Here is a 26460-nt window from a genome sequence, read left to right on the forward strand (position 1 = left end):
TAGAAAGTTTAATTAATACCAACTAAAATTGTGAATTATTGTCACTAAAAACACATTTGTTCCAGCTGTATTTCACCACATTGCACTTCCTGTCATGTACTATCGTGCTGTGTCTCCCTCCTCCTGTATGACGGTGCTGTGGTGTGACCAGCTAGTGGTTAACTGGAGTTTCGGTGGGTGGGTGTTGGTTGTTGGTTTGCTGACAGACAAGCCAAGGGACGTCCACTGGGAAGATGCTGCCTTCAAGGGCTTCACGTAAATTTGTAATTCCACAGACTCTGTTGAATAACCTGTACGTGATCAGGCATTGATAGAAATAGTCAGACTGTGTGTGCACCTTTATATGTGAGAGGCAAAAAAACACGCTATGAAGTTGGGAAACTATCAAGATTATTTCTACACCCGCAGACTTTTTTTGTGACATTGGCTGTATGTGGAGACGTTGCTCTGCAGCGGGGCATAGTTATTGTGCAAAACTGAGAAAAATGTTTGAAGGTATGCTTAACTTATCCCCATCGCCACATGATTAGTAGCTTATATAAAAATAAGTGACAAACTTTACTTGGATTTCCGCTCATACTGTTGTGCAACGTAGAATAATTAGCAAAACTGCCTATTTTGGGATGTATATTTCATAAAATATTTTTAAAGGCTTATTTTCAACCCCGTTATTCTGTCTTAACCGATTTTCTTTTCCAACAAAAACAATTAGTTTATGTTAATATGGTTCAAAGTACGTTTGAGGTTGTTCTGATGTGGAAATTATTTAATGAATAGTTTCAACAGCATCAAACATTTTTTTTAAAAACCGACATTGATAGCAGTCAGTTGTTATTTTAGTGTTTTTAAGTGTCTTACATATTCGGACGTACGTAAGTGGAACATTCGTGACATTTCCGACGGTCGTGAACGCAGCGCCGGTGTGGTGGGAGAGGCTGGTTTGTTGACTCACTCGGGGCTTCGGCTGTGCTGTAGCAAGTAGCTAGCAACCTTGTCAGAGTTAAAGCTGTTGAGTTGACAATATGTCAATAATGTAGCTGTCGTCCGAGCCGTAGCCACATGTTCTGGTCCGAGAAGATGACCGCCTGCAAATGAATGCCGTGTCTCGGGGCCAGTGTGTGACCGAGCACGACGCGGTTTTTTAAGCTAGCGTTAGCTTAAGTTACAAGATTGACAAGATAAACGGCTGAAGTTCCTCCGGAGTGAGATGGGCAACGCTAGGCTGACCAGGGGTAGCTTATGTAGCGAGTTAGCCAGCTAGCCGGCTGAGTGCGACGCGGAAATATGAGTATTTCCAGATGGATTTCGACCGTGAGTAATTTCTTATTTATCCGGGCTGCTATTTGAGAACTAATCTCAAAGAAGGGAGGCAGCGGTGTCCGGCCGAAGCTGTCAAACTCTCGCCCGTCCCGGCTGCAGCGCTGGCCTAGGGAGCTAGCAGGCTACCTAGCTGCCCGTCTGGCTCACCGACCAAAGTAAGTATTTACACTCATTAACGACTCGCTGACAGCTTTAGCCGCTCTGGTCTTTGAACGCGTTCAACACAAAACCTCTAACGTGACCTGGTTAAGTTGCTGAAATGCGTTTGCCTGCGTCGCTCCAGTGACATGTAACTCATGTTGGTGGGTGTGTGAGGCTGCTAGCTGCTGGAGTTAATCTACTGAAGCTAACTGTAGCACACAAGATCACGGCCTTGATGAGTTTGTTCAGCAGCTAAGTTATAGATACTGGACTAGATACGTCCTGTCTGACTATCGATTTTGGAGTTTGCAGCTTGACATAGTAATCCACTGGGTAAGCACTGAACAGCAAACAGAAAATACTACTTTTCCCCTTAGTTTTGACTTTCTTATTTACAGTTAAAACTACCCTGTATCCAGATATACAACACAGGATGATTTAAAGTGCGGTTGTGCATCTGTTTAATGCTCCTTACAGTCCAAATATTGCAATTTAAGAGCCTCAAGAGAAACATGTGCTGAAAAGTCTTGTTGAGTTGTTGTTTAGCATTTCACCAGAAAGTGTTTAGAAGAACAGAATATATAAGTTCAGTGTTGTCACATGTGTTATGTCCATTTTCCATCCTTCTGTGGGGAATGTCCTTACATCCCACTGCATTAGCTGTAGTGTTTCACAGCTCATTAACCAATAAACTGATCCACGTAGTCGATGGACAGAAACCCAACCAATAACCCTTTTTGACTAAAGAAATTGTTATTATGCAAAAATGTGGAACTTACTCTACTTTTACTTCCTCAAACATCAGCCTTTGCTCATTTCGTCTCCCTTTCTTGTTCATTTTGCCTTCAGTTATGTGTGTTTTTTCTTGTACTTTTTCGTGAAGTGAAAATCTCTTTTGGACTGCGGCGGTTTCCTCGGGCTCGTCGGGGATCTGAGAAATTGGGATGTAGTTTTTCCCAGCATAGAGAGATTTTTGATGAGATGTTTTATGTTCCCAACCAAAGAGATTTAAGGCAGCACCGAAGAAAAACACCAGCAACAGAATGAAAACAACGAGAAAATATGTATATATATATGTATATTATAACCAGTCATTAAATTATCTGAAATAACAAGAAAATGCATCGATTTTTCCCAAATATGTCAACGCAGGCTGACCAGTCATGCGTCGTCACTCACCTGAAGGCCCATTCTGAGCAGGGACCCCAGAGAACTGGTCACTGTTGTCTTACACGATGGGCTGAATGGTTAATCTGGTTCATATCGCCATTTGAAACGATATCACAAAGGCTGCAATGTAGGATCGACATTATGCTGTCAGTGGTTTTCCACACGTACGCTGTCGCTCCTGTGCGTGTCCTCGTGTCACTTTGGTAGTGATCCATCACATGTTTTAGATATGCTACAGAGTGCGTATCTTGAAAAAAGTGCGACTGGAAATTTCCCCGAACCGTTCAGCCCCAGACTGCACCATGAATGGATTTATCTAATAACAGTGATTTAGAGAAGCGACTGATTAGTGTCAGACTGGGAAGAAATCTACAAACTGATGTATGCGACAAAGCAGACGGCATTAGTATTCACAAGCCCCTGAGCCTGTATTTGTTTTGTGATATCCTGCCGTAAAAGTCAACAAGTCGTGCACCTGGACGGATGTGTCTGAATACGTGGAGCCTCCCAGTATAGTCGTATAAACCTACAGCTTTAGAACTGGTCATGGCTCTATACCACAAACACAAGCCGTCTTCTGCTCTGTTTGTCTCTCCGTATGACTGGCCGTAGTGTCTGCTTCGTGCTGAGCTTTTGTCCTGCTCCTCTCCTGGTTTGTAGGTTTTGGTAACTTTTGCCAAATTTTGCAATTTGTACTTTGACATGCAAATCTATTCTCTTCTATTGATCAGTCTGAAAAAGTGCAGCTGCATCCACCGTGTGCATCTGTAAAGCTGGAAAAGGAGAGCGAATCGTTTGCACATATCAACACAGTGTTGTGTTAATTACATCCCTCGTCACCCAGACAGAATGAGTTTTAGTCATTTGTGGGGGTCGGAGCTGCTCTGCTGCTGTTGGTAGCAAACAAAAATATAAATATTCACAACAAAAAGATGACAGCGATATAGCTAATGTTAGCCAGATAGTATCGTGGTTGGGCTCTGGTGGTAGGTTAGAAATGTGGAGGACATGCAGCCATAATTCAGCTCTGGGTTTGACATAATACTGGCATTGAGGAAAGGGGAGTGCTGGTGGGCTGAATAGCAGAGAGGATTTAATTATTCTGCTTTGCCTCTGCTCAGTACAGAATGTATCTCTCACATATACATACATATATATATATGTGTGTGTGTATATGTAATATATCCCTTAGCAGTGATGGACAGCCACGTCTGCTTAAACTGAAGTAATTATGAGACGCTGACGAATCTAAAACGAGAAAGATTCAACCAACACTGCATGTACAATTAAACTTTTGACTCTGTTTGATAACTGGCTGAGAGTAACCTATTTTTGAATTCGATTTACAGATTTTATAACCTTTTTCCAGACAATAGTTCCTCTGTGCTGCAGCTTTATGCAATACTTTTGATAACAGTTTATGCAACTGTTCATACCACGTACGCAGATCACAATATTGCATTTATCACACTTTGCTATAACAACAAAACCTAGGAGCCATGACTCCTCCTGCTGACACTTGGCCTCCGTCTGATTGAAGGGTGCCTGTAGTCGATGGCCTGCCTGCCAGCCATGGACACTGTGACTGACACATGCCCCGCGGTGCACCAGAACGGGACCGCCCACCGGGAATCTCCAGACACAAGACCGGCCGCTGCTGTTCTGAGGCTTCACTTCTACCACAGCAGCCAGGGAGCGGCTGATCGCGGCTCTCTCAGCTACCCACCTGGAGACTATGTGGCTGAGGAGCTGTGCATAGATGCAGCCAAGGCGTGCAGTGAGTATTCAAGCCTGCGTGAAGCCAAATCCCCTCATTCATGTGTTCTGCTGTAGAGCATAGGTCCTGAGATAAGGTTATCAAGCAGAAAACTATCAGTAGAAAAATACTTTTCAGTCATCTCCATCTCTGTTTTGCTTGCAGTATCTCCAACTCTCTTAACTCTTTATAGGGAGAACAGTATAGTTGCTCTGCTTGTTTTTTGGGGTAAAGTTTCCGAGTCAGTCAAAGTGTGACTCCACCTAAACACAGCAAGAGCATGCAGGAGGAAGGAGACTCACCTGCATGGTGTGTGTTTGATGATAAACCAAACACAGCTGACATTTTAGACAGTCTTTTTTGACCTCTTGTTCACCTGCGTTGGTGCTCGAGACAGATAGTTTTCTAATTCATGACAGTGTCTGCATGTCAGAGCTCCCCCACATACCACACATCCTACAAGTCTGCTGTCTGTTCAGTTAGTTTGTTGTGAGATCAAATGAAGCACAAGCTCACAGGACATGTTGTGGTTTCTGTGATCTCTGCAGGTATCTCACCTCTGTACTGCTGCCTTTTTGGTCTCTTCCGAGAGCGAGACCACTTGTGGTTTTCACCCAACCACATCTTCCAGCTTGACGATTCAGCCTCTGAAGATGTGTTCTTCAGAATACGGTAGCGTTCGCATGCATTTCTTTATCAGAAATATCTCTTTATACACAGCATGTCCTCATAACTGTCTGCGTTTTCTTTAGGTACTACTTCCCTGGCTGGTACAGCGGTGGAGCATCCCGGGCTTATCGATACGGGGTCGCCAAGGGGGCAGAAAGCCCTGTGCTTGATGACTTTGTAATGTCGTACCTCTTCTGTCAGGTAAGCACGGCCACATGGCATCTTCTATGTTCCAGAAACTGGTGCTTTCTGTGTGGGTCGGCTTGTCGGCGTGCATTCCAGTGTCGTAGACGCAGCATCCAAAAACAAGCCGTTCATATCCTTGAAAAATGCGTTTGATAGATAGTTTGATAGATTATGAGTTGGGACACAGTTTTAAATGGCATCAGAGGCACTGGTGAAGCTGGTTCAGTAACAAACTGTAGCGCTGGAACATTTTATTCTGCAAGCAAGTGACGGCAGCTGTCACGTTCAGGGAGTGCAGTCGCAACACTAGCGTGAGAGAATTCAGTCGGGTGGCAGTGTTGCTGCTTACGTACAGAAACATGCATCGCAGCGTGCACGATGCCCGAATGCAGAGGCAAAATCAAACCCCCACTTTAGTGCTCACAAAGACGTCCTGTGTGCTACCATCGTTCAAACATGTAAGAAAATGTTCTTTCTGTTGAAACGGTGCCACCAGGAGTGAAGCTCCGCTGACATGACGAAGCAAAAGGCTTCTCCAGACCCTCAAGACTTTTGGAAGTGTGGATTTTTTTTGTGCGAACTCGTTCGTGGAATTTGCTCAGCGGAGGCTTTGTTATCTAGAGGCGACCCTTTGACAAAAAGTAGCTCGAAAGGATGCGGCTGGTAATAATCTATATACTGTCAATAAAAGCAAAGACCTCGGCTCTTTGCTTTTCCCACCCGTCTGTGGCTCCTAGCCCCACGGCCATCGACTCCTACCGAAGACACGAATCTGTAAAAACGAGCCACAAGAGAATAAAAATTATTTTTGTAATTTTTCGCTGGGAATTGCGGTTTTTAGCAAACATTACTCAAGCAATCAGAATTTTATACGTGTGTGCTCCTGGGATGTGTTTGGTGTTACGAGTCATTGGAGTGGTCGGTGAATATTAACGACACCGCTACCAATTAGGTGAACGTCTACTAATGATAAACTACAATGCCCACAATCATGGTTTCAAGGAAAGTGTGCACCAGCAGTGAAACGGTTAAACGGGCACATGGAAGCCACACTGACTCAGCAGTGAAACTTTATGAATGCCTCAGAGGGGCTTGTAGTTTGAAAATAAAGCTCAAGATTTAAGCAGCAGGAAGTCCCCTCCGGTGCTCTGGTTTTTAATGGAGTAGTTGGTCCTAGGGCTGGACGATTATGGCAGAAATAATAATAATCATCACGACTATTTTAGCATTAACTCAACCACCAGAACTCAGCTTTAAATATAACTTCAAAGAAACGGAAATAAATTAGTAACACCAAGACAAATAGTAATAATAATAATAATAATTAGGGATGCACCATATATCGGCGACAGCTTGCACTTTTTTGTTCCATCGACCAGTTTGTGATGAAACGTTACTATAAACTGTGTGGCCGTGGGGTGTGGACACGACAGCGCGACAGGCTTTGCAAACATTTCCTTCTGCTCCACGTCCGAGAACTTGAAACCAGAACGTTTCCATATCCGTGATGATGTTCTCCTTTCTTGTCAACTGAAGGCTGCCTTTCTTACAGGACAGGTGCGTTCAAGGTGCTCAGGAATATGCGTGCACGCCGCAGCACAATAATCGTTTATTATAATGTTTTTGTGATCAATAGAAGCCAAAATTGTAATCAAAATTCAATTAATTGTCCAGCCCTGGTTGCTCCTTTGTTGTTGGCTGCTCAGGTGTTTGTGATCAAAACAAAGCAGCATTGTGTACCACTCTGCTCTTTATTTCCACACAACACTCAAATATCTACGTAGGACGGCAAATGAGAAGTAAAACAGAGACTTCATGGATGATTTGAGCGCTGCGTGTCAACAGTTATACGCAGGCTGCCATGTAAATGTGCTGCGTGCAGGTGAATCCAGGTAACTCGAGCCAGTAATATGACTGGAGCTGAACTCGTCGTGAACTGAAGGATTATGTGGGAATTATGCCTGTGGAAATCTGCCCCGGTGGCTTGGGAAAAGCTTAAAAGGGAGAAGGGAAGCACCGCTGCGGGGGTCATTTGAGCACATTGTGTGTTAGCAGCTATTAAACCGTCACACATGCTCGCATTCACTCTGGGCAGATGCTGCTTTTTGTGAAGGATGTGTTGAATTCCTTGTGGTCTAATCAGGAGCTGAGCTTCTGTGTTGTTGTTAAAGAAAGGCTGTCGTAGCTTATAAGGGGCGGTGTGTCTCTGCATTTGCTGCAAAAACAAATTAAAAGCCTTTATTTTATCAAATTGTAGTAAATGAGGAAGTACTTAAGGTTACCACCAGTGGAGACAGAGCTGCCATGCAAGGTGCTGCCTGCCACTGGGAGCCACTTCTTGCCCAAGGACACTTCCACTGTGGCAGGGCAGGGGATCGAACCGCCAACCTTACGATCAGAGGACAACCCGCTCTACCACCTGAGCCACTGGCATAAATGGGGGCGGTTGTGGTTCAGGTGGTAGAGCGGGTTGTCCTCCAAGGTTGGCGGTTCGATCTCCTCCACAGTCTGAGGGTCCTTGGGCAACACACTGAACCTGAAGCTGCTCCAATGGCAGGCAGCACCTTGCATGGCAGCTCTGTCTCCATTGGTGTATGAATGTGTGTGAATGGGTGAATGGAGAACACACTGTAAAGCGCTTTGAGTAAAAGCTCTGTATAAGTGCAGACCAGTCACCAAAGGTCTCTATTGGACAGTTGAAGCTCCAGTTCAGTTGAGCGTTACATGGGAGACGCCTTTCCGTGCAGCCCTTGGTTGTGGTTGTTTGGTACATGCTCGGTTCAAACACGGTTTTTGCACAGTCATGCTTCACAATCATCATGAACCAGCTTAGATATGAATCTAGCCTGTTGGTTTATTACTGCTCACAGTATACAGACTTGAGCGTGATGCTGTGTAGAAATTCAGCCTCAGTCCATTTAAACATAGATCTGTTCACACCTGTACGTGATCAGAAGTGCTCACCTGTGGCTACTCTCATCTCTGTCTGCAGTGGAGGAACGACTTTGTGAATGGTTTGGTGAAAATCCCCAACTCCCACGAGACCCAGGAGGAGTGCCTTGGTATGGCTGTTCTGGACATGACAAGAACAGCCAAGGAGAGACAGATGTCGCCTCTGGACATCTACCACACGATAAGGTACATGTGCAGGACAGAAGCTGCTTCTGATCTGATTATCTGAAGATGATCTGAGGTGACAGCCAGCTGTACTGATGTAGTTAGTAGTGAGTGTTGTTATGGGATGGTTGCACCAGTGTTGTCTGGTAGTAATGCTGCACCGGCTGCTCACTCATGTCCTGACTTCATTTCTTAATCACATCGTTGAGCAATTTTGTCATTAAAAGGAAACAGAACTTTTCCCAAATATAATAGTCTGAAGTTAAAGGTTCAGCTTCAAATCAAGAGATATTTGATCACAAAGCATTTATGAATAACTTCCAGAAAGGGACCGTTTTCAGTCTCTGTTGTTTTTAATTCAGAATACTAAGAATCTACAGTGAGCCTTACTTGTGTTGTACTTTATCTCTGATTCTTGTAAAATTTTGTGCAAGTCAGCGACTGTCATGTTCAGTGTCATAATCTAGTCATGGCTTCTCGTTGTGTAACTGACCTGCTGTACTTGCAAACACAATGTGAGACTTTTAGTGGATTTAAGACACAAATCAACTGGTTCTCTTCCAGCTACAAGTCCTTCTTGCCAAAGGATATGAGAGCTCAGATCCAGGACTGCAATTTCTTGACACGCAAGCGAATCCGCTTCCGCTTCAAGCGCTTCATCCAGCAGTTCAGCCAGTGCCGGACCACGGCGCGCGATCTTAAGCTCAAGTACCTCATCAGCATGGAGTCACTGGAGAAGGCCTTCTACACGGAGACCTTCCAGGTCAGAGAGCCGTCCAACGGGCAGGTCATCATCCTGGTGGCGGCAGACACCGGCATACAGTGGTGTCAAGAGAAGCTGAAAGATTCTGAACAGGTTGGTACCGTGAGTGCTGTCATCGAGTTTCTATGACATGAAATATATATATTCTACTTTTGACTGACTTTTCATCAGAACAGCTGAAATCATCATAAAAGAAAGTCAATTATGCAAGCAGTATTTTAGAATACACGACACGGGCAACATAGGAGTCATCAGCCAGTGCAAAATGTTCCTCAGAGCAGCGGTTTGTTCCTCAGAGCAGCGATCTGCATCCTGTTTTTGCATCATGGACCGGTTTCAAGCAAGACAGCTTTCTATGGACCGCATATAACAAACACGAACCGTTTTTTCTAATTAAAAAGTGTCGTAAAAGAATTATGTATTTACTTTTTCTTCTGTCTCAGCATCGAGTCTCTCCCTCTTTTCACAAAAGCTCTCCAGAGACGTTTGCTTTTTATTGGTTTGGGCAGCAGTTGGACTGACGGCTCCAATTAGCGGCCGGCCGTGAAAACCGACGAAGTCAAGGGCGCAAAACGAGCACAGGCGGAAGTGACTGCAGACGATCGAGACATTTTTCAAAATAAAACAACCTGCAGACTCCGTCGGAAATAAAATAAAGCATTTTTATTCCTCCTGTGCAGCCAGGTCCCGGTCCACGGCCCGGTACCGGTCCACGGCCCGGTGGTTGGGGACCGCTGCGTTAGAGGCAGAACCTATATCAGCCTATATTTGTAGTTACACAGAAAATGCTTGATTTTAAGTAAAACTGTTGCTCGTTGGAATAGAAACACCAACCGTCCTGTGTTCGTTTTGCCCTTTGGCCAGGAGCTGAAGACCGTGTGCGACTTCCCCGACGTCACCGACATCGGCATCAAACAGGCCAGCAAGGAGGGCGCCGCCGAGAGCCGGGTGGTCACCATCAACAAGCAGGACGGCAAGAATCTGGTATGCTCACCTCTTTACAAACCTCCATCTGTCCTCGTTGGTCATCAGAGTAAACACTAAAGCATTCTTTATAACGTGCTTTCTTTTAAACGCAGAAATATCTTGTGTCACAGAGAAGCTGGTTTGCTTTGTTCAGTCTGACAGGAAGCTGTGCTTCTGTTGTGGTTCTTACACCGTTTCAGGAGCTGGAGTTCCCCAGCCTGTCTGAAGCCCTCTCCTTTGTGTCCCTCATCGACGGCTACTACCGGCTAACGACAGACGCACATCACTACCTTTGTAAAGAAGTGGCGCCTCCTCGACTCGTTGAGACCATATCTTCTCACTGCCATGGCCCGATTTCGTAAGTAAAGGACAACTTTATTTTCCATTAAAAAAAATCATGCTGGGCCACAAACCGCCATAAAAAGTTCAGTTTTTGATTATTAAATGTTGAAATCCCTCCTAGCTTATGAACATGCAGCATTATTACTAATTTAAAAATAAAATTTGTTGCTTCCTGTTCCTGAAGGAGCACAACAGAGGTTGTCTTCTTGCATTGTTTTTATAGGGCCTTAAATCTCGCTCGACTCTCTGCAGACTTTCAGTTTATTTCTGGTGGTAACCGCTGTAGGAAGCAGGGGCCTTCAAGGCCGACTCGGAGCCTTTGTGTCTGTGTTTGAAACTCGCTATAATCTGAACAGTAACAGTTTGTTAGCGCTGAGCCGCAGTGGTCATTGTGCCATTGTGTGAAACTAGCGAGATGCCCTGCAGCTGCTTCCTACGGTTCTCATGAAGTTTAATCAAACAGACAATAGATCAGAAGAGAGAAAGAGACGAGGAAGCTTCCACGTAGTTACCAGTATGGAAAGAAGGGAAGCTGAGTGTGTGTCTGTGTTACAGACTCAAAGCTAGCAGATCGCTTTCACGATTATCAGCTTTATGCTTTGTCATCATTCTCTCTCACTTTCTGACTAACATGATGTCTGCAGTTTAAGAGCACGTAGTAGAAGTTCTCTATCTGTGTGCAGACATGAGAAACGAGTTTGGATGTACAGTCAGGACTCTATAATAGACCCTTAACATCCTAAACCTGCTATCCGACAGGTTTGTAGCAAAAACCAACAGAACCCATAAAAACAGCCTTAACAAAGCGACAGCCTTGGATTGTGACTCCGACATGACATTTAATGTCACCAATCAGGATGACGGCGTATTATCTGACTGAACAATCCCACAGATTGGCTACGTTCACACTGCAGGACTTGATGCTCAATGAGGATTTCTTTGTGACTTCCTTCACGTTTCCACTTCAATGCGACTTGTATGTGATCTGCTGTGTGAACTTCATACGAGCCAAAAGTGTCCCGCATGCGCAGAAGAGGACACGACGACGTCACACGCAGCGAGCGTGCTCAGTGTTTATGGAAGTAAACATGGATGGTAACGGTGGAGCGTATCTGCCACTCCCCCGCCGCCACCGATGGAGGAAACAGAAGTGTGAGCGCTAACTAAGCTAGCATCAGCAGCCAAAGTTCTCAAGAACTTTCAAGTTCAAAGAAAGTTCTCTTGCGGAAAGGGTGTTGCATTTTATTTGTTGAGGTCTTTTAAAAGCCTTTTATTTGATTTTAGAAAGCCCTGAATACCCTGATTGTAATGACACGTCATTTAGTTTGTGCTGCATCCTGTGAGCGATAAGCCGGTGGATCTCCTTGGACTTGTGCTGACAGCTCAACAACCGTAAACCCTTTCCACATTGATGAAACAGGAGTGTAGACACAAACATCGATCCCTGCAGTTCTTTCATTTCTGCCACTTGGGATGTTTAGTTCCTGAACTCAACCAGCCACCTTCATTTATGTCATTTATGTCATTTATGAATGTAGAAACACTCCTTGGATGGTTGGTGTGCGTTTCCTTTCCTAGCAGGTCGTCCTGCGTCGTTTTTCTGACTGTTGTGTTTGTTGTTGCAGGATGGAGTTCGCCATCACCCGACTTCAGAAGTGTGGAAACAAGCGGGGGCTGTATATTTTAAGATGTAGTCCCAAAGACTTCAACAAATATTTCCTGACTTTCCCTGTTGAGGTAGGCATTATGTGAAAATGTGAAGTTTCTCCTGCTGTATGTTGACCAAAACTCTCAAAGGTCTGCAACCAACGATGTTGGGTCGGTTGTCCTCTGCTGCGTTTGCACCCCTGTGTGTTTATTTGCTCATGGTACTGGGTATACTGGTGCCAGTATTGTCTTGTCTTTGTGTCTGATAAGTCTTGGAGTCCTGGGTTTGGGGTCCATTTTAGTGCGCCGCTCTGTCACTGTGAACATGACAAAGCGATCTGGCCAAACATTTTGTGCCAGCTTTCAATTCTTTGCTGCTCAGTTCAGTCATAGAAGGTTTGATGGCTGATTGCATTCTAATCATTTTTAAGAGATTCCTGTTCAATTGTCAATTTTAAAAACAAACAGCAGACACTTAATCTGTTGTCTTAATGTCGAGTCCATCTCTGAAACCCAAACTACATGCATTTTGACTTTCTAAGCTCCTTTTCTTTGTCTTTTGGCCAGGTGTATGATACTGTAGAGTACAAGCATTGCCAGATAACCAGGTCTGCCAGCGGAGAGTTTAACCTCACTGGAACCAAAAGAAACTTCAGCAGCCTGCAGGAACTGCTCAGCTGCTACCAAAAGGAAACCGTGCGCTCGGACAGCATCGTTTTCCAGTTCAGCAAGTGCTGTCCTCCGAAATCTAAAGGTAAGCCTGAGAGAATCTGGATTGGGTTCTGTTGTGCAAGCTTCGTAGACAATAGCGTGGTCCATGTGTGTGCTGCTGCTAGCAGACGGAAGCACAGACAGGTCGTAGGAAGTATATAAAAGGAGAACCTGACGACGAGGGTTTGTGGTGTCCAGTCAGCAAACTGCATGAATGAAAAATGTTCAGCATCCAAACAGGGACACATCACGTTTCATCTCGTTCGGTATTTTTAAGCACGCAGGTTTTTAGTTCACACTCTGGTCCTCCCTATCAGATGTGTGCATTTGGTTCCATCAGAAGATAACTGAGCTGGGATGATCAGACGGGCCTCGTTATGGCGCAAGTGTGACACATGCTGGCTCAGAGGAGAAGCATAAACTGGCTTTTTAAACAGACTACTTCCAGAGGTCTTCACTCCAAGTTTGTACCGATGAAAGTCACATCAGGTCATGTTGAGGTGCAGTTTAGTATGAATGCCTGTAAATGGAAGCACAGAAGTTGTCACCGTCTTGTCGAGTCTCTTCTAACAACAACGTAATGCAGGAGTAGTTGTGCCTGTACTGAACACGTTTGTTTAGGTTTAATGCAATTGTTCTGAACTGCTGAGGCATGTTGATAGCTAAGTATTAACAAACAGACATAAACAGATACACTATTTGAGATTCTGGCTAAGAAACTTTCCCCCGTTGCCCTTTAGAGGTGAATGCTGTTGCACTCCAGTTTAAGGGTTGTTATTGTCTTCATCAGTTGGTACAGAGGTTAGCAGTTGGCTAATCACTAATAGTAAGGAAGAGCCGAGACAATGCATGGAATCCAAACAGCAGCCGAGATGACTCAAAGGTGTGTCAGTTGTTCCCGGCTGTTGCAATCGTACCAAAACAAGCTTTTACAGAAACTGATTAGGAAAGCGTTTCCCTGTAACCTCTGACTCGTATAAATAATTCTCACGCTTCTCTCTCAGGTGGACTCTTTAGTTTTAACGAAAAAATCTGTTTCTAAAAAGTGTTTTCTTTTTCTTTGCACCGACAGAAAAGTCCTGCCTCCTCGTGTGCAGGAGCAACAAAGGCTCAGAAGTGCCCCTGTCTCCGTCGCTGCATCGACACAACATCAGTCAGATGGTGTTTCACAAGATCAGGAAAGAAGATCTGGAATTTGTAAGCTTAGTCTGCAGTTTCAGGGCTATGATTTGTCCCAAGTTCCTCATGTGTTCGAGCCTTCTGTACGTGAACACTCATTAGGTTCTGCATTGTTGTGTTACAGTACAACATTACTACCATTACTGTGTGTTTCACCAGCAAGTAGGCCTGTGACATAATCAAGCTAATCACTCGTTAAAGGGCAGAATTTAATGCAATAATGATCTTCCTGTCAGATGGAGAGTCTCGGCCAAGGGACATTCACGAAGATCTTCAAAGGGGTCCGAAAGGAGCTGGGAGACTACGGACTTGTGCACCAAACTGAAGTCGTCATGAAAGTCCTGGACCAGGCTCACAGGAATTACTCCGAGGTCTGTGCAGAAAGGCTTGTTTTTGAATGCAATCGCTTGTGGAGCTCTGCACAAAGCATATCGTCTGTTGAGGTTAAAGTTGAGCAGGTGTTCAGAGAGGACCGTTCTTTAGAGGTTCATTTACTGCTACCTTTTATTTCATGAGTTCAAAAAAAGAATAAGTCGTATAAGTGAGGCTGCACCCTACGCTCAGTCACTACTTACTGCCAAAAATCACAGCTTTTAAATGTCATTCTGTTCTTTATTTAGGAATCCAGGCCGTCTTGCATGTGCAGATGACTTTCAGTGATGTTCAGAAAGCTTCAGCTAGTCGTTCATGGGGTCCACTTTGGATCATTGTTCTGGACGCTGCACCACCACTCAAGCCTCTGACCTGTCGTGTCTTATTTATGTCACTTCATACACTCAATAAGCTTCCCTGCTTTGACAGTTCACTGTTTTTGTCTGTTTGCTGAAGGAGTTGTGTTTAACTTCTTTTTTAAAACCTTTGCACACAGCCACATACATGTTCATAGAGCATATACCGACCAGCTCGTATCACTTGTAACGCTGGGACATCGTGTACTGCTGTTGAGGGTGTGTGAATGATGGATTAGCCAGTCAGCTGAGATGTCGGCCAGAGAGATAATATACATGCTGCATAAGTGGCTGTTTCTAATAGTGGCCAGTTTTTTATGTATGTCATCGTTTTAAATAGCATTTAAATGAAGAAGTGATGCTTGAGCTCAGATGAAACAGGCTGCTGGTCTGGAGGTGGTACTTGTTGGTATTCAGTCTCTGTTGGACATGAGCACATGGTTGATTAGTTTTTCTTTTTCCTCCGACAGTCTTTTTTTGAAGCTGCCAGCATGATGAGCCAGTTGTCCCACAAGCACCTGATCCTGAACTACGGCGTCTGTGTCTGCGGGGAGGAGAGTAAGTCTGCTTCAGGTCCATCCGCCCTCACACAGGCATGCCTCAGGCCTCCTCTGTGTCCTCGTGTGCCCTAACGGCCACTACGGTCTAATTCTGTCCACAGTTTACTATCCTCCGCTATAGCCGCTATTAATCCAGGCCTCAAAGCAGCGATCAAACCATAAGCACGTTGCGTTATTCTTAGGAGGATTACAGTACCCTGCCCCAGAAACTCCTTCACCTGCACAACTCCGTCTTTACCTCACAGGACTTCTGCTGCTCAGTGTGCTGTGGGCATCTGTCCTGTCTTCACTGCCCTCTGTCCACACGACTGATCAGCTGGAAATTTAAATGTTCTTAAAATAAATTCCTTCCCTTATCTGTTCTCCACCTGTACTGAGGGGAACACAGCTATGTGATATTTCCCATTTTTTTGCAGCTGCCTGAAACCTCCAGAGTAAACGCTCCCATGTTCATGTTCCTGTCAGAAATCCACTGCAGAGGTGTCAGAGGCGCCACTCTTGGCCAACAATAGGCAGTTTAAATATAATCTATTGAGCGTGCCACAACATTTGTGTCCCTTTTCTTCTCAACTAAAAAAAATAAGAAATAAATTGCTTGAATTCACTGAAACTAAATCTGCTACTCAAATACATTCGTACATGAGGTAAAGACGATCTAAAAGTAAACTGTATCCAACAGTTTCTTAAGATTCGTGAAGACCCTTAATCCCTGCTGGACTTTTAACTGTGTTTGTCGCTGTGTTTTCCAGACATCATGGTGCAGGAGTATGTGAAGTTCGGCTCACTGGATACCTACTTGAAGAAGAACAAGAACTCAATAAACATTCTGTGGAAGCTTGAAGTGGCGAAGCAGCTGGCCTGGGCCATGAACTTCCTGGTACCGATCCCTGTTCTGTGATCAGTCCTTCCCAAATGTCCACGTATCTGTTGCTGACAGCATCGTGAACAGATTTGATGGACAGTTGATGTAAACTGTTAGAAGAGTGTTATTTAGTGGTGGTACGAGACCGATCAGCTTCTTCTCTTCTGCACCTACAGGAAGAAAAGCATCTTGTTCACGGGAATGTGTGTGCTAAAAACGTTCTCCTGATCAGAGAGGAGGACCGGAGGACTGGGAACCCTCCTTTCATCAAACTCAGCGACCCTGGTATCAGCATCACTGTCCTGCCCAAAGAAAGTGAGTTCACGCTCAGCTCAGTAGTAGTAACCCCCTGTGGCCAGCAGGGGGCGATAGATGGCTACCTAGTGGGGTGGATTGTTTCTGCTTTTTGTGTTGTGCTTGGTTACAAACACTGAAGCAGAGTGAGTGGTAAGAAACTGATGTGAGTTGTTTTGTTTCATAAGAATAAAGCTTATTGGTTAACATGCTGCATTTAATGAGCGCATCACAGCCACCTGCAAGTTTCAATAAATTAACCAAAAGTCAGGCATTTGCTTACAATGGTATGTGGGATGCTTTTGTGTGATCAGTCCTGAATGAGAGGATCCCTTGGGTGCCCCCTGAATGTATTGAGGACCCTGCCAAACTGAGCCTGGCTGCAGACAAGTGGAGCTTTGGCACGACACTATGGGAAATCTGCAGCGGTGGAGAGAAACCTTTAGCAGCGCTGGACAGCTCTAAGGTAGGGCAGCACGGTATGGCAGAAAATAGACGATGCATCAAGATCAATGTTTAATATCAGAGGGGATCAGTTCAGGCTACTGTGAGTATGAACGGTAGCAATGCTGCATTAGGGATGGAGTCAGTTGGTGTCTTACGATTCTCATCAGTTACAGATTATTGTTGATGCTCCTCATTGTATAATATTGCATTTCCTGTGAGGTGTGTTGACTTGTACGGTGACCAAATTAGGATTACGTGCATGAGCATGCAGCGTATCCAGTCCTGAAGAACAAACTGTATTCAGGTTAGGAAACTTGCTCGAGGCCTCTTTTTTTGGCTTCAGCAGCAGACGTTGTTGTTGATGCAGCATGATCATGCAAACACACACCTACACTGACCCTAAATCTTGTGTCACAGAAAACCCTGTTCTACCAGGATCACCACCAGCTTTCTGCACCAAAGTGGACCGAACTGGCTAATCTGATTACCAGCTGCATGGACTACGAGCCCACATTCAGGCCCACATTTCGCGCCGTTATCCGTGACCTCCACAGCCTCTTCACACCAGGTTGGTGTTCATTTCTCACCAGCCAGTAGGGCTCTGATGGTGTCACAACAGGACCAGGAATCTGGGTCACACCAGGGCGGAATGGTAAATGTCGTCCGACACGCCCGGTGTGACTGATCACAGTGTTTCCAGAAACAGGTCAGGGAACACAGAGTCTCGGTTCCTGTTTCTGTTCAAAGTCATCTAAGTCCGTCTAAGTCTGTCGCTGAACTTGGGATGTCATCATAAATGTCACGGTGAAGATGGTAATCGTGGTATAAATTATAAAAAAAACAAAGCGTTGAAATCTTATGCATGTGATGAAATTCTATGGAGTTCAGCACCAGTCGCTCTGGTTGACACGAACCTACAGCACAGTTATGGGATTGTGTTGTCCTACGAAAGAGTTAAAGATGAATTTGACTGATAGCATTTTTTTTCACATTATCAGTAGATACTAGTGGATTTTTTTGTCTTGACAGCCCTGCACCAAATGATAACACAAGTCATCCCAAGTCACTTAGAAATCAGAAACAGATTTATTGTCAGGTATAGTTTTCACAATACAAGGAATTTGTTCTGGTGGGGGGTGCAACAATAAATATACAGTGAGGTACAATGTACAGGATAAAAATATAAAAATAGCTAATATATATATGTGTGTAGTAGTAGTGCAAAGCAGAAGCAAAAAATAATGTGCAGTTAAGAATTAAGTGAAGACACCAATACTATAAAACAGAAACCCAACAAAGCCCCCTGGAGAAGCACTTGGCGACAACAAGAAAGAAATTTTGGACAGAACTGGACTCGGGATGGGCAGCCGTCTGCCTCAACCGGTTGGGATCAACGGGGAGGGAAGGGATGAGCGCAGAAAAATAACAAACAGCAAGCACTGGTGAAGTTAGTGAAGTCTTTAACCACAGACAGAAACATGAGCAGAGAAGATCCAGGGAGAGAGAGGAAACAACGTCAGTAAGGTGCCATAGTGGCATAAAAACGCATGCAGCCTGAAGGAGGAGTCAAGCAGAGCAGGATACGTTGGGATTAGCAGTTTGTTACAAGACATGAGTTGGTTAGCCTAGCTTAGCTTAGCTTAGCTTAGCTTAGGGAGCAGAGGACCCAGTGCTGCAAACACTAGGATCAAGTTTTTCTTGTCTCAAAATGTTGAAGCAAAGTCGCAGGTGGCTTTAATTCTTTCAGAAGACGCGAATGCAGCTTCAGCTGATTTCTGAAATGTCCGTTTGTCTCCTCCCAGATTACGAGCTGATCGTGGACAGTGACATCCTGCCAAACAGGACAGCGGGCTCTGGCTGGACAACCGGGGGGTTTGAAAACCAGGAGCCGGCCCAGTTTGAGGAGAGACACCTCATATTCTTACAACAACTGGGCAAGGTGTGAGGAAGTGTGTGGAATGATGGTGCCTTTAATGCTAGATGCTAACTTAGATGCTAAGAGTGACTGCTTTCAGTGTGTTTTGTGTGAGGTAGTTGAACCCAAAGCACGGTCTGGGTTCATATGAGTCATGTTGTGGGTTTATCAAGAATTTACAAGTGGAGCAGTTAGCTAAATGCTAACATTATCTGTATCTCATTGAAGCTCACGTTAGTTTATATCTCATCATGTGTGTGTCTTCTGAATGTAGGACGGAGACAGAGTAAAATGTAAGATCACATTATGATTAAAACGGAGACTCAGTGAAGTCGATCTTCTGTTTCAGGGAAATTTTGGCAGCGTGGAGATGTGCCGTTACGACCCACTTCAGGACAACACCGGGGAGGTCGTGGCTGTGAAGAAACTCCAGCACAGCACGGCGGAGCACATACGGGACTTTGAGCGGGAGATCGAGATCCTGAAGTCTCTCCAGCATGAGAACATAGTCAAGTACAAGGGCGTGTGCTACAGCGCAGGTACTGCTGGCTAAGAGCTCGTACCTACAGATTTACCAACTGGTCCAGAAGCATCTGCTCATCTATGCTTTTCTTTTTCTTCCCGTGTTGTTTTGGCTCCCCTCAGGTCGGCGAAATCTCCGTCTCATCATGGAATATCTTCCCTTTGGAAGCCTGCGAGATTACCTCATGAAAAACAAGGAGAGGATCGACCACAAGAAGCTCGTGCATTACACTTCTCAGATCTGCAAGGTGCTGCTGCCTGACCTGTTCTGTGACATGCTGTGTGGCGCCGCTCAGGACTAATTAGACATGTCGTTTGTGCAGGGTATGGAGTACCTGTCAAGTAAACGGTACATCCACAGAGACCTGGCAACACGAAACATCCTGGTGGAGAGCGAGCTGAGAGTGAAGATCGGGGATTTCGGCCTCACCAAAGTTCTACCTCAGGACAAAGAGTACTACATGGTCAAGGAGCCGGGAGAGAGCCCCATATTCTGGTCAGACCCCATTGCTGCTCAAGTGTGATTTAAGAATGCATTCACAGCTTTTCCACCCTAAAACAGAAGTCTGCGGTGGTTTTGCTTTCTGTAATGATGGTTTTATTTGTAATGACAGTCCTCGTTTTGGCCAAAGCTCACTACTGCAGCCAGTGAGACGTTCTGATCGGATGCTAATCATTCGTAACCTCAGAACATCAACATCTAGGATTTGTTCTCTTTGGAAGCAACGTTGAATTTCAACATCCCCTCAGGGCAGTAAAATAGTGTTGAAATAAGTATCTAGTATTACATGTGGCACAACGCCAGGGACTCTGACACACGATAGACCGGACCAGCTGCTGAGTCATGTTTTATGTACTCCAGTACACGAGCAGACATCTCAGCTGGAGTTGGTACCGCGTGTGTTTACAACTAAACTCCACCGTTTGTTCTGTTAACGTAATCCAAGCACATCCAGAAACACTAGAGTCACAACAAGAACCACAACATTATTCCTCTTGTTGTTTGTGGCACATGCAGTGGGAACAGGTCATCAGTCAGCTCAGGTGCATGCACTTTAAGTTTTTAAACTTCTGTCTCGCTGTTGAGCTGCAGTGGAGGCTTGGATTAGATTAGATATAACTTTATCTAGTAACACAAAGCAGGAGCTTAGTACTAAAACGGTCGTAACTGAAGAAGCCGTCCACTTCATTTGACTAATTTAGAAGTCTGACACCGCATATTAGCTTCCAGCTGCAGTAACTACTCGTAGACATTCTTCAGTCACAGTTTGACAAAATGTTTGTTTTTGCCGTGACACTGACGTGGAATCCAGACTGTGGTACCTGTCCTCAGGTCAAGGTTGTCTTTCAAATTTATCACTGCTTCAGAGGTGGCGTTGGACAGGCAGTCACGCGATGTGCTGATTTGTAGGTATGCCCCCGAGTCTCTGACTGAGAGCAAGTTCTCCGTGGCGTCGGATGTCTGGAGCTTTGGAGTGGTGCTTTATGAGCTCTTCACCCACAGCGACAAGAACTGCAGCCCCCCTGCAGTAAGTACAAAAATGCACTCGCATGCTTGAACTGACTTTTCACTGTCTGCTCAACTTCATGCCTCTGCTTTCTCAGCCACGTGTAGAAAATCCAGAAAATAGCTGGACGTTAAAAGGGGTCTATGTATATGTAGAAGCAAAAAGCTTTGGAGTGATAAAAAGGTCAAGAGGGCTGCAGGTGGCTCAGTGGTTAGCACCGTGGCCTCGCAGCTAGAAGGTCGTCGGTTGGCGTCCCGGTGAGGACACCCGGGATCTTCCTGCGTGGAGTCTCCATGTTCTCCCCGTGCAGCGTGGGTTCTCTCCGGGTTCTCCGGCTTCCTCCCACAGTCCACAAACATGCTGAGGTTAATTGGTGATTGTAAATTGTCCGTAGGTGTGAATGTGAGTGTGCTTGGTTGTCTGTCTCTAAGTGTAGCCCTGTGATAGACTGGTTACCTGTCCAGGTGAACCTGCCTTCACCCTGAGTCAGCTGGGATAGACTCCGCCCCCCATGACCATAGATGAAGGTGTAGAGATGATGGATGGATGGAAGGAAAAACACTGCAGCATGTGTCCCTTTGTACATGTCAGACTAACTCTTGTGTTCAGTCACCAACATAAACTGTGTGCATCTTTGAGATCTTACAAATATGATGGATTCAGTCTCATAAAACATTTACAAGGTCAGGTTCTCTCTAAAGCTTGAAACTTGTGATCTTTGCATCCATGTTCATGAGCAAGCAGCCGTCTTCTGTCCTGTGCTTCAGTGCATTTCTGCTCCTGCGTTACCACCTGCTTAAATTTGGGTACATTTTAATGACGTCAAAGCATTTCGTTGTTCTCTTATCTGTCCCGACTGCTCTATCAGCTTCTGGCTCACTGACTTCACCTGCTTCCTGTTCCTTGTCCTGCTCAGGTCTTCATGTCCATGATGGGGAACGACAAGCAGGGACAGCTGATTGTCTATCACCTCATCGAGCTCCTCAAGTCAGGCAGCAGGCTGCCTCAACCCCTGGCCTGTCCCACAGAGGTACGAACCACTACTGCTGCTTGATTTTATTCTGAAAGCTACCGGAGGCAGGTTTTTCTACATATATATTCTGACAGATGTGAGCTGGCATTGACATACTGTAAAACCGATACGGCTAACCCGTTAGCAAACAGCTGCTCATTTACACATATGAAGCCCTTTTATCTGCATTTCTCTTTCACTGAATCTGTTTCTGGCCGATTGTTTATTATATAAAATAGATCAAATTCATTCAGTGAGCTCCTCCTCTCTCGTCTCCTCTCACTAAAATCCACCGACAGCAGACCAGTTTGTATGCAGCCACTCTTCTCTGAATCAGAACGTGCAGGAGGAAGGATGGTTGTTGGCTTTCCCCCACAGAGAAGACAGTCGGCTGAAGTCCTCTGTAGGATCAATCATGATGTGAACCCCTCTCCATTAATCTGTCCAAAGTCATGCCAGCTCGCTATTAACAGGGAGTTTATCCCCATTTTCACATATTACAGTACCAGCTCTTCAAATAGCTTGTTAGCAAACATGTACAGTTCTCTAGCCGCCCTCCCATGTGGCTCCAGGACTGAGCTCTCAGCGGTAACCAACCAGCACCACCAGTATGATCAGCTGTCAAATTAACTTGTTCCAAGCTTCATTGCAGCTGAAGCAGCAAAGAAGTGTTAGAAGGTGCTGAAGAGAGACATGGAGGAGGAGGAGGACAGGAGCCATCACATATGTGCATGTTTTCCTTTATTTGACGCCATGAGAAGCCTTGAAGCTGCACATGTTCTGTCTGTATCTGTCAGAAAGCACTGAGTCTATCCCCTTCAGCCACCACCACAGATACCATCTGGTTCTATAGGAACACTGCAGTTATTCATTTAGAGTCATGTCTCTGGCCTCATGGTAAACACAAGTCCAGCATTTAGGTGTCCTCTCTGGAGAACATGTGGCCCTGAGCCGCTCTTTATGTACGTTGAGTGCTTTGTGATTGCGTCAGCCTGCGGTCGGGTGTTGAGGAGGTCGTGTGCAGCGGCTCTGGAGTCTTATCACTGAAAGCAGCTGATGCTGAAAGCAGCGCTGAGAGCAGTGAGAGCGACACAAAGAGTGCATTTACAGAGCAGACAGCCCCGTGGAGCTGCAGCTTTAGGTGGATGTCCTCCACAGGCCGATCCATGTCATGTCTCCTCTGTCTGCAGTGGACTCCTGGTTCCAAGTTTAGGACTTTTTAAAGACAAAATGGGAATTTTTTAAAGCAATAAATAAGCTAGAAGATAACTGTCAGACAGTAAATCACTGTTTGATGGTTTCATTTGTTTATTAAAGATAAAAAAAATGAACAAATTGAAGAACAGAATGAAGATTGGCTTTCTTCATGTTATATGTACGGTATCAGGGTTTAGACGTCTGTAGACGTGTTGATGAGCTGATCAGAGCGCTGTGGGCGGGGCAACAGGTTTTACTCACAATAAAATATCATCCAGCATGTTTCAGTAAACCGTCCAAAGCTCACCATGAACAGATATCTGGTAAACATCAGTAAACTGTTGATAAAACCCGTTTCACTTTTGAATATTAAATTAATGCATGACAGTATTTTTACTGGATGATTTTATTAGTGAAGTGAACAGTCAGTAAATCTTCAGCAGCAGCATTCAGTCAAAGAAAAGCAGAAAATAAAGTCAGTCAGAGTTTGTCTGTAGCCCTAAAATCACTAAATCCTGCTGCTCTGTGCTCTGATGATGCTCTGATGATGTTCTGATGATGTTCTGATGATGTTCTGATGATGTTCTGATGATGTTCTGATGATGCTCTGAGTTCCAGCCTGACTGTATGAACTCGGCCACCCTTATACCGCTGGACGGCGTTCCTTCGACTGATCAGCACGTGTTTGTATAGTCTAGTTAACTCTGTGTTCAGGCTGCGAGCAAACATAACGTAGCTGCTTAGTGATGGACGAACGACGAGCTTCATTTGCTTTGACGGGAAGTTTCCACAGACTGGTGTGTTTTTGCTCTGACGTGTTGCTGCATCGGCTGTAGGGAAGTTTGATCGTCGGTCACCTGTTTGTGCTGCAGGTGAGCCACACAGCAGGAGTTCTGTTGGGTTTAGACAGCAAAGTGCATCGTAGACACGTCTTACAGGGATGAGATAGAACGTCCAACACGAGGAACCGTCAGCAGAACCGTTAACGGCGGAGCTTATTGACCCCTGTGTTTAAAACGTCACCCTGGGGCTCGGTTCCTGTCCCCAGTAGATTGATGATGAAAAGAACCAGCAGCTGATGTTTTCTCTGGAGCAGACTGAGCTGTGGTGGTGTCTCACCAGGAACCCTCAGGTGAACTTTCAGGTGATTGTACTGATGAGGAACAAGGATGTTGTTGCTGGCTCATCTCACAGAATTCATCTACAGATAGTCCCTGCTACTGCTAATCCTGAGGATGGTTTCTCCGTCACGCTTCATGATCAGAGACGTGATTGTAAACGTCTTCAGATGAATCTAAGTCCATCCGTAACCTGTGATGAGCGTTCAGCTAACTGTGCGTCTCCCTGTTCTTCACCTCCCACAGATACATGAGATCATGGAGGAGTGCTGGGACAAAGACCCCGGCCTGCGTCCGTCCTTTAAGGAGCTGGCCCTCCGCATCGACCTGTTCAGGGACAGCAAGGAGTTCTAGGATCACCCAAAGTGCCCCGCCCCCCTTTTCAACCAAGATGCTCTTAATGTTATTGCCCCGTCTGTGGCAAAGGGACAAAGGCCAAAGCCAGGTCCTCCTGCTGGGTGTCGGCATGCGGGAAGCAGCTGGTGGCTGGAGGAGTGTTGGTTCGGAGCGAGGATCTGTTTAAGTAACAAACTACTGCCGAGGTGCCTTCAAGCGAGGCACTCAACCCCCATTTCCTGTAGCGGAGCGGCTCGGCGGCCGGCAGCGACGTGGAGGTGGCGTCCTGGATGGTGGAACTGTTGAAGGTGATGTTGCTGAAAAACTGAGAATGTGTTTTGGTCAGAGTTCTAAAGGAGGCGCTGTGGAGCTCGTAGAGACTGTTTGGAGTCGCGTACCTGGACGCTACACGCTGTTCACACTACAGGCTTATCAGATCACCGTGGAAACGATCACCTGGCAGCTGACAGCAGGTTCATAAACTTTATATCTGTACATCTCAGATCATCAGGGGCCTTCTGCTCGACCACCCCTGATTGGCTCAGAGCATTCATACGAAACTACGGGTTTTAAAAATGCCACCTAGATTCACATACGAATTACTTTCCAGGATTTTTTTTATTTTTTTAATTAACTCTCGGCTAATTTTCAGCACGTTTTCATATGTTGAAATAGGAGCTGTTAAAGTTCAAAAATCCCAAATGTTCACTGTTATTTCTCTTCATGCCTTCGTTTCAACATCAGACACGTAGATCAAACCGTCTCTGGTTAAGGGCGGGTTGAAATATAAAAACCAGCAAAGCCGTCGTAGACAAAAACATTGATCGTGAAGTCGTGATATTTCCTGAACCGCATGCAGTCGAAACAGTAAAAGTTGTTGGAGTTGGAGTTTCTCACATGATGTTCAGAGACTCAAACGTTATCAGGCAATTGATAGCTCAAAGCTAAAACGTCCCGTAAACATCTTATATCCAGATTTTATGTCATGAAATTTTCAGGCAAATCAGAAAAAGTCAAGCAGAAGTTGAACCAAAAGCTTGATCCTTTGATGACGTACCGATGAAGTTGTTGCCGGTTGCTACCTAGCGAGCTTTATTTCAGCATCTCTAACTGCGAGGCTCGACTAATTCTTTAAATCACACCATAGCGATGAGAAGCTGCTGGTCCTCGTCTCCTCTGCACAGCTGGAGTCTTCTGAAGTATTCGCCATTTTTGCCAAATAATGTCTTGAACCGGGCAGGTGGCGTACTTGGAAATTTGGCCAGTGTGGTATGTCGTCTGTGCATCGTTGGCATACTGAAAACGTTCAAGTCTGTCACGTCCTACTCGCTGCTTTGGGTCAGAACCAGTATGCCAGTAGTAGGAAGGATGCCATTTCCAACAGACACGGTGTCGCCAGGCCTGAAGCTAGAGATGCTCGTGGCAAACAAGTTCAATGTGTGTGTGTGTGTGTGTGTGAGTGAGAGAGAGTGTGTGTGGTCCTCACAGACAGCTAGCAGGGCTAGCTCTTGCCATCCCCTGTTCCCGTCACCTGAAGAGAAGCAGACTAATAGAGTGTTTTCTATCCGTGTGTGTGTGTGTGTGTACATACCGACAGTATATTTGTGTACATATGTTCAGAAAAATTTTATAATTTTATAAAATGGAAATATAGTAAATGTTATATATGAACTGCCAGCAGGATGTCCTTGTAAATGAAGTGCATACAAAGTGATTTAAAATCCATCGTTTTATGTTTTCAGTGTCAGAGGTGGTGTGAAAATTAAACAGCAGTTTAATTCAACAGTGCTTCTGTTGAGCTCCTCGTTATTTACATCCATCCATCATCTCTACACCTTCATCCTCACCAGGGTCATGGGGGGCGGAGCCTATCCCAGCTGACTCAGGGTGAAGGCAGGTTCACCTGGACAGGTAACCAGTCTATCACAGGGCTACACTTAGAGACAGACAACCAAGCACACTCACATTCACACCTACAGACAATTTACAATCAC

At 45.2% G+C, this 26460-nt stretch overlaps 1 protein-coding gene across 1 annotated transcript; it reads left to right on the forward strand.

Moving 5' to 3' along the window:
- The first annotated feature begins 967 nt into the window (after window positions 1-967).
- jak2b (Janus kinase 2b) lies at window positions 968-26252 on the forward strand. Its single transcript, XM_008294145.1, has 24 exons — window positions 968-1475; window positions 4172-4408; window positions 4936-5059; window positions 5140-5257; window positions 8235-8380; window positions 8924-9215; window positions 9987-10106; window positions 10289-10446; window positions 12056-12167; window positions 12645-12831; window positions 13861-13985; window positions 14204-14338; window positions 15166-15253; window positions 16005-16132; window positions 16294-16432; window positions 16726-16877; window positions 17276-17426; window positions 18661-18797; window positions 19123-19312; window positions 19419-19543; window positions 19619-19791; window positions 20707-20824; window positions 21720-21833; window positions 24377-26252. The coding sequence occupies exons 2-24, from the start codon at window positions 4186-4188 to the stop codon at window positions 24482-24484; spliced, it is 3363 nt and encodes a 1120-aa protein (XP_008292367.1). The 5' UTR covers window positions 968-1475; window positions 4172-4185; the 3' UTR covers window positions 24485-26252.
- Window positions 26253-26460: the final 208 nt, after the last annotated feature.

The sequence above is a fragment of the Stegastes partitus genome, unplaced genomic scaffold, assembly GCF_000690725.1.
Source record: "Stegastes partitus isolate 25-593 unplaced genomic scaffold, Stegastes_partitus-1.0.2 Scaffold945, whole genome shotgun sequence".
In the NCBI taxonomy this organism is placed as follows: domain Eukaryota; kingdom Metazoa; phylum Chordata; class Actinopteri; family Pomacentridae; genus Stegastes; species Stegastes partitus.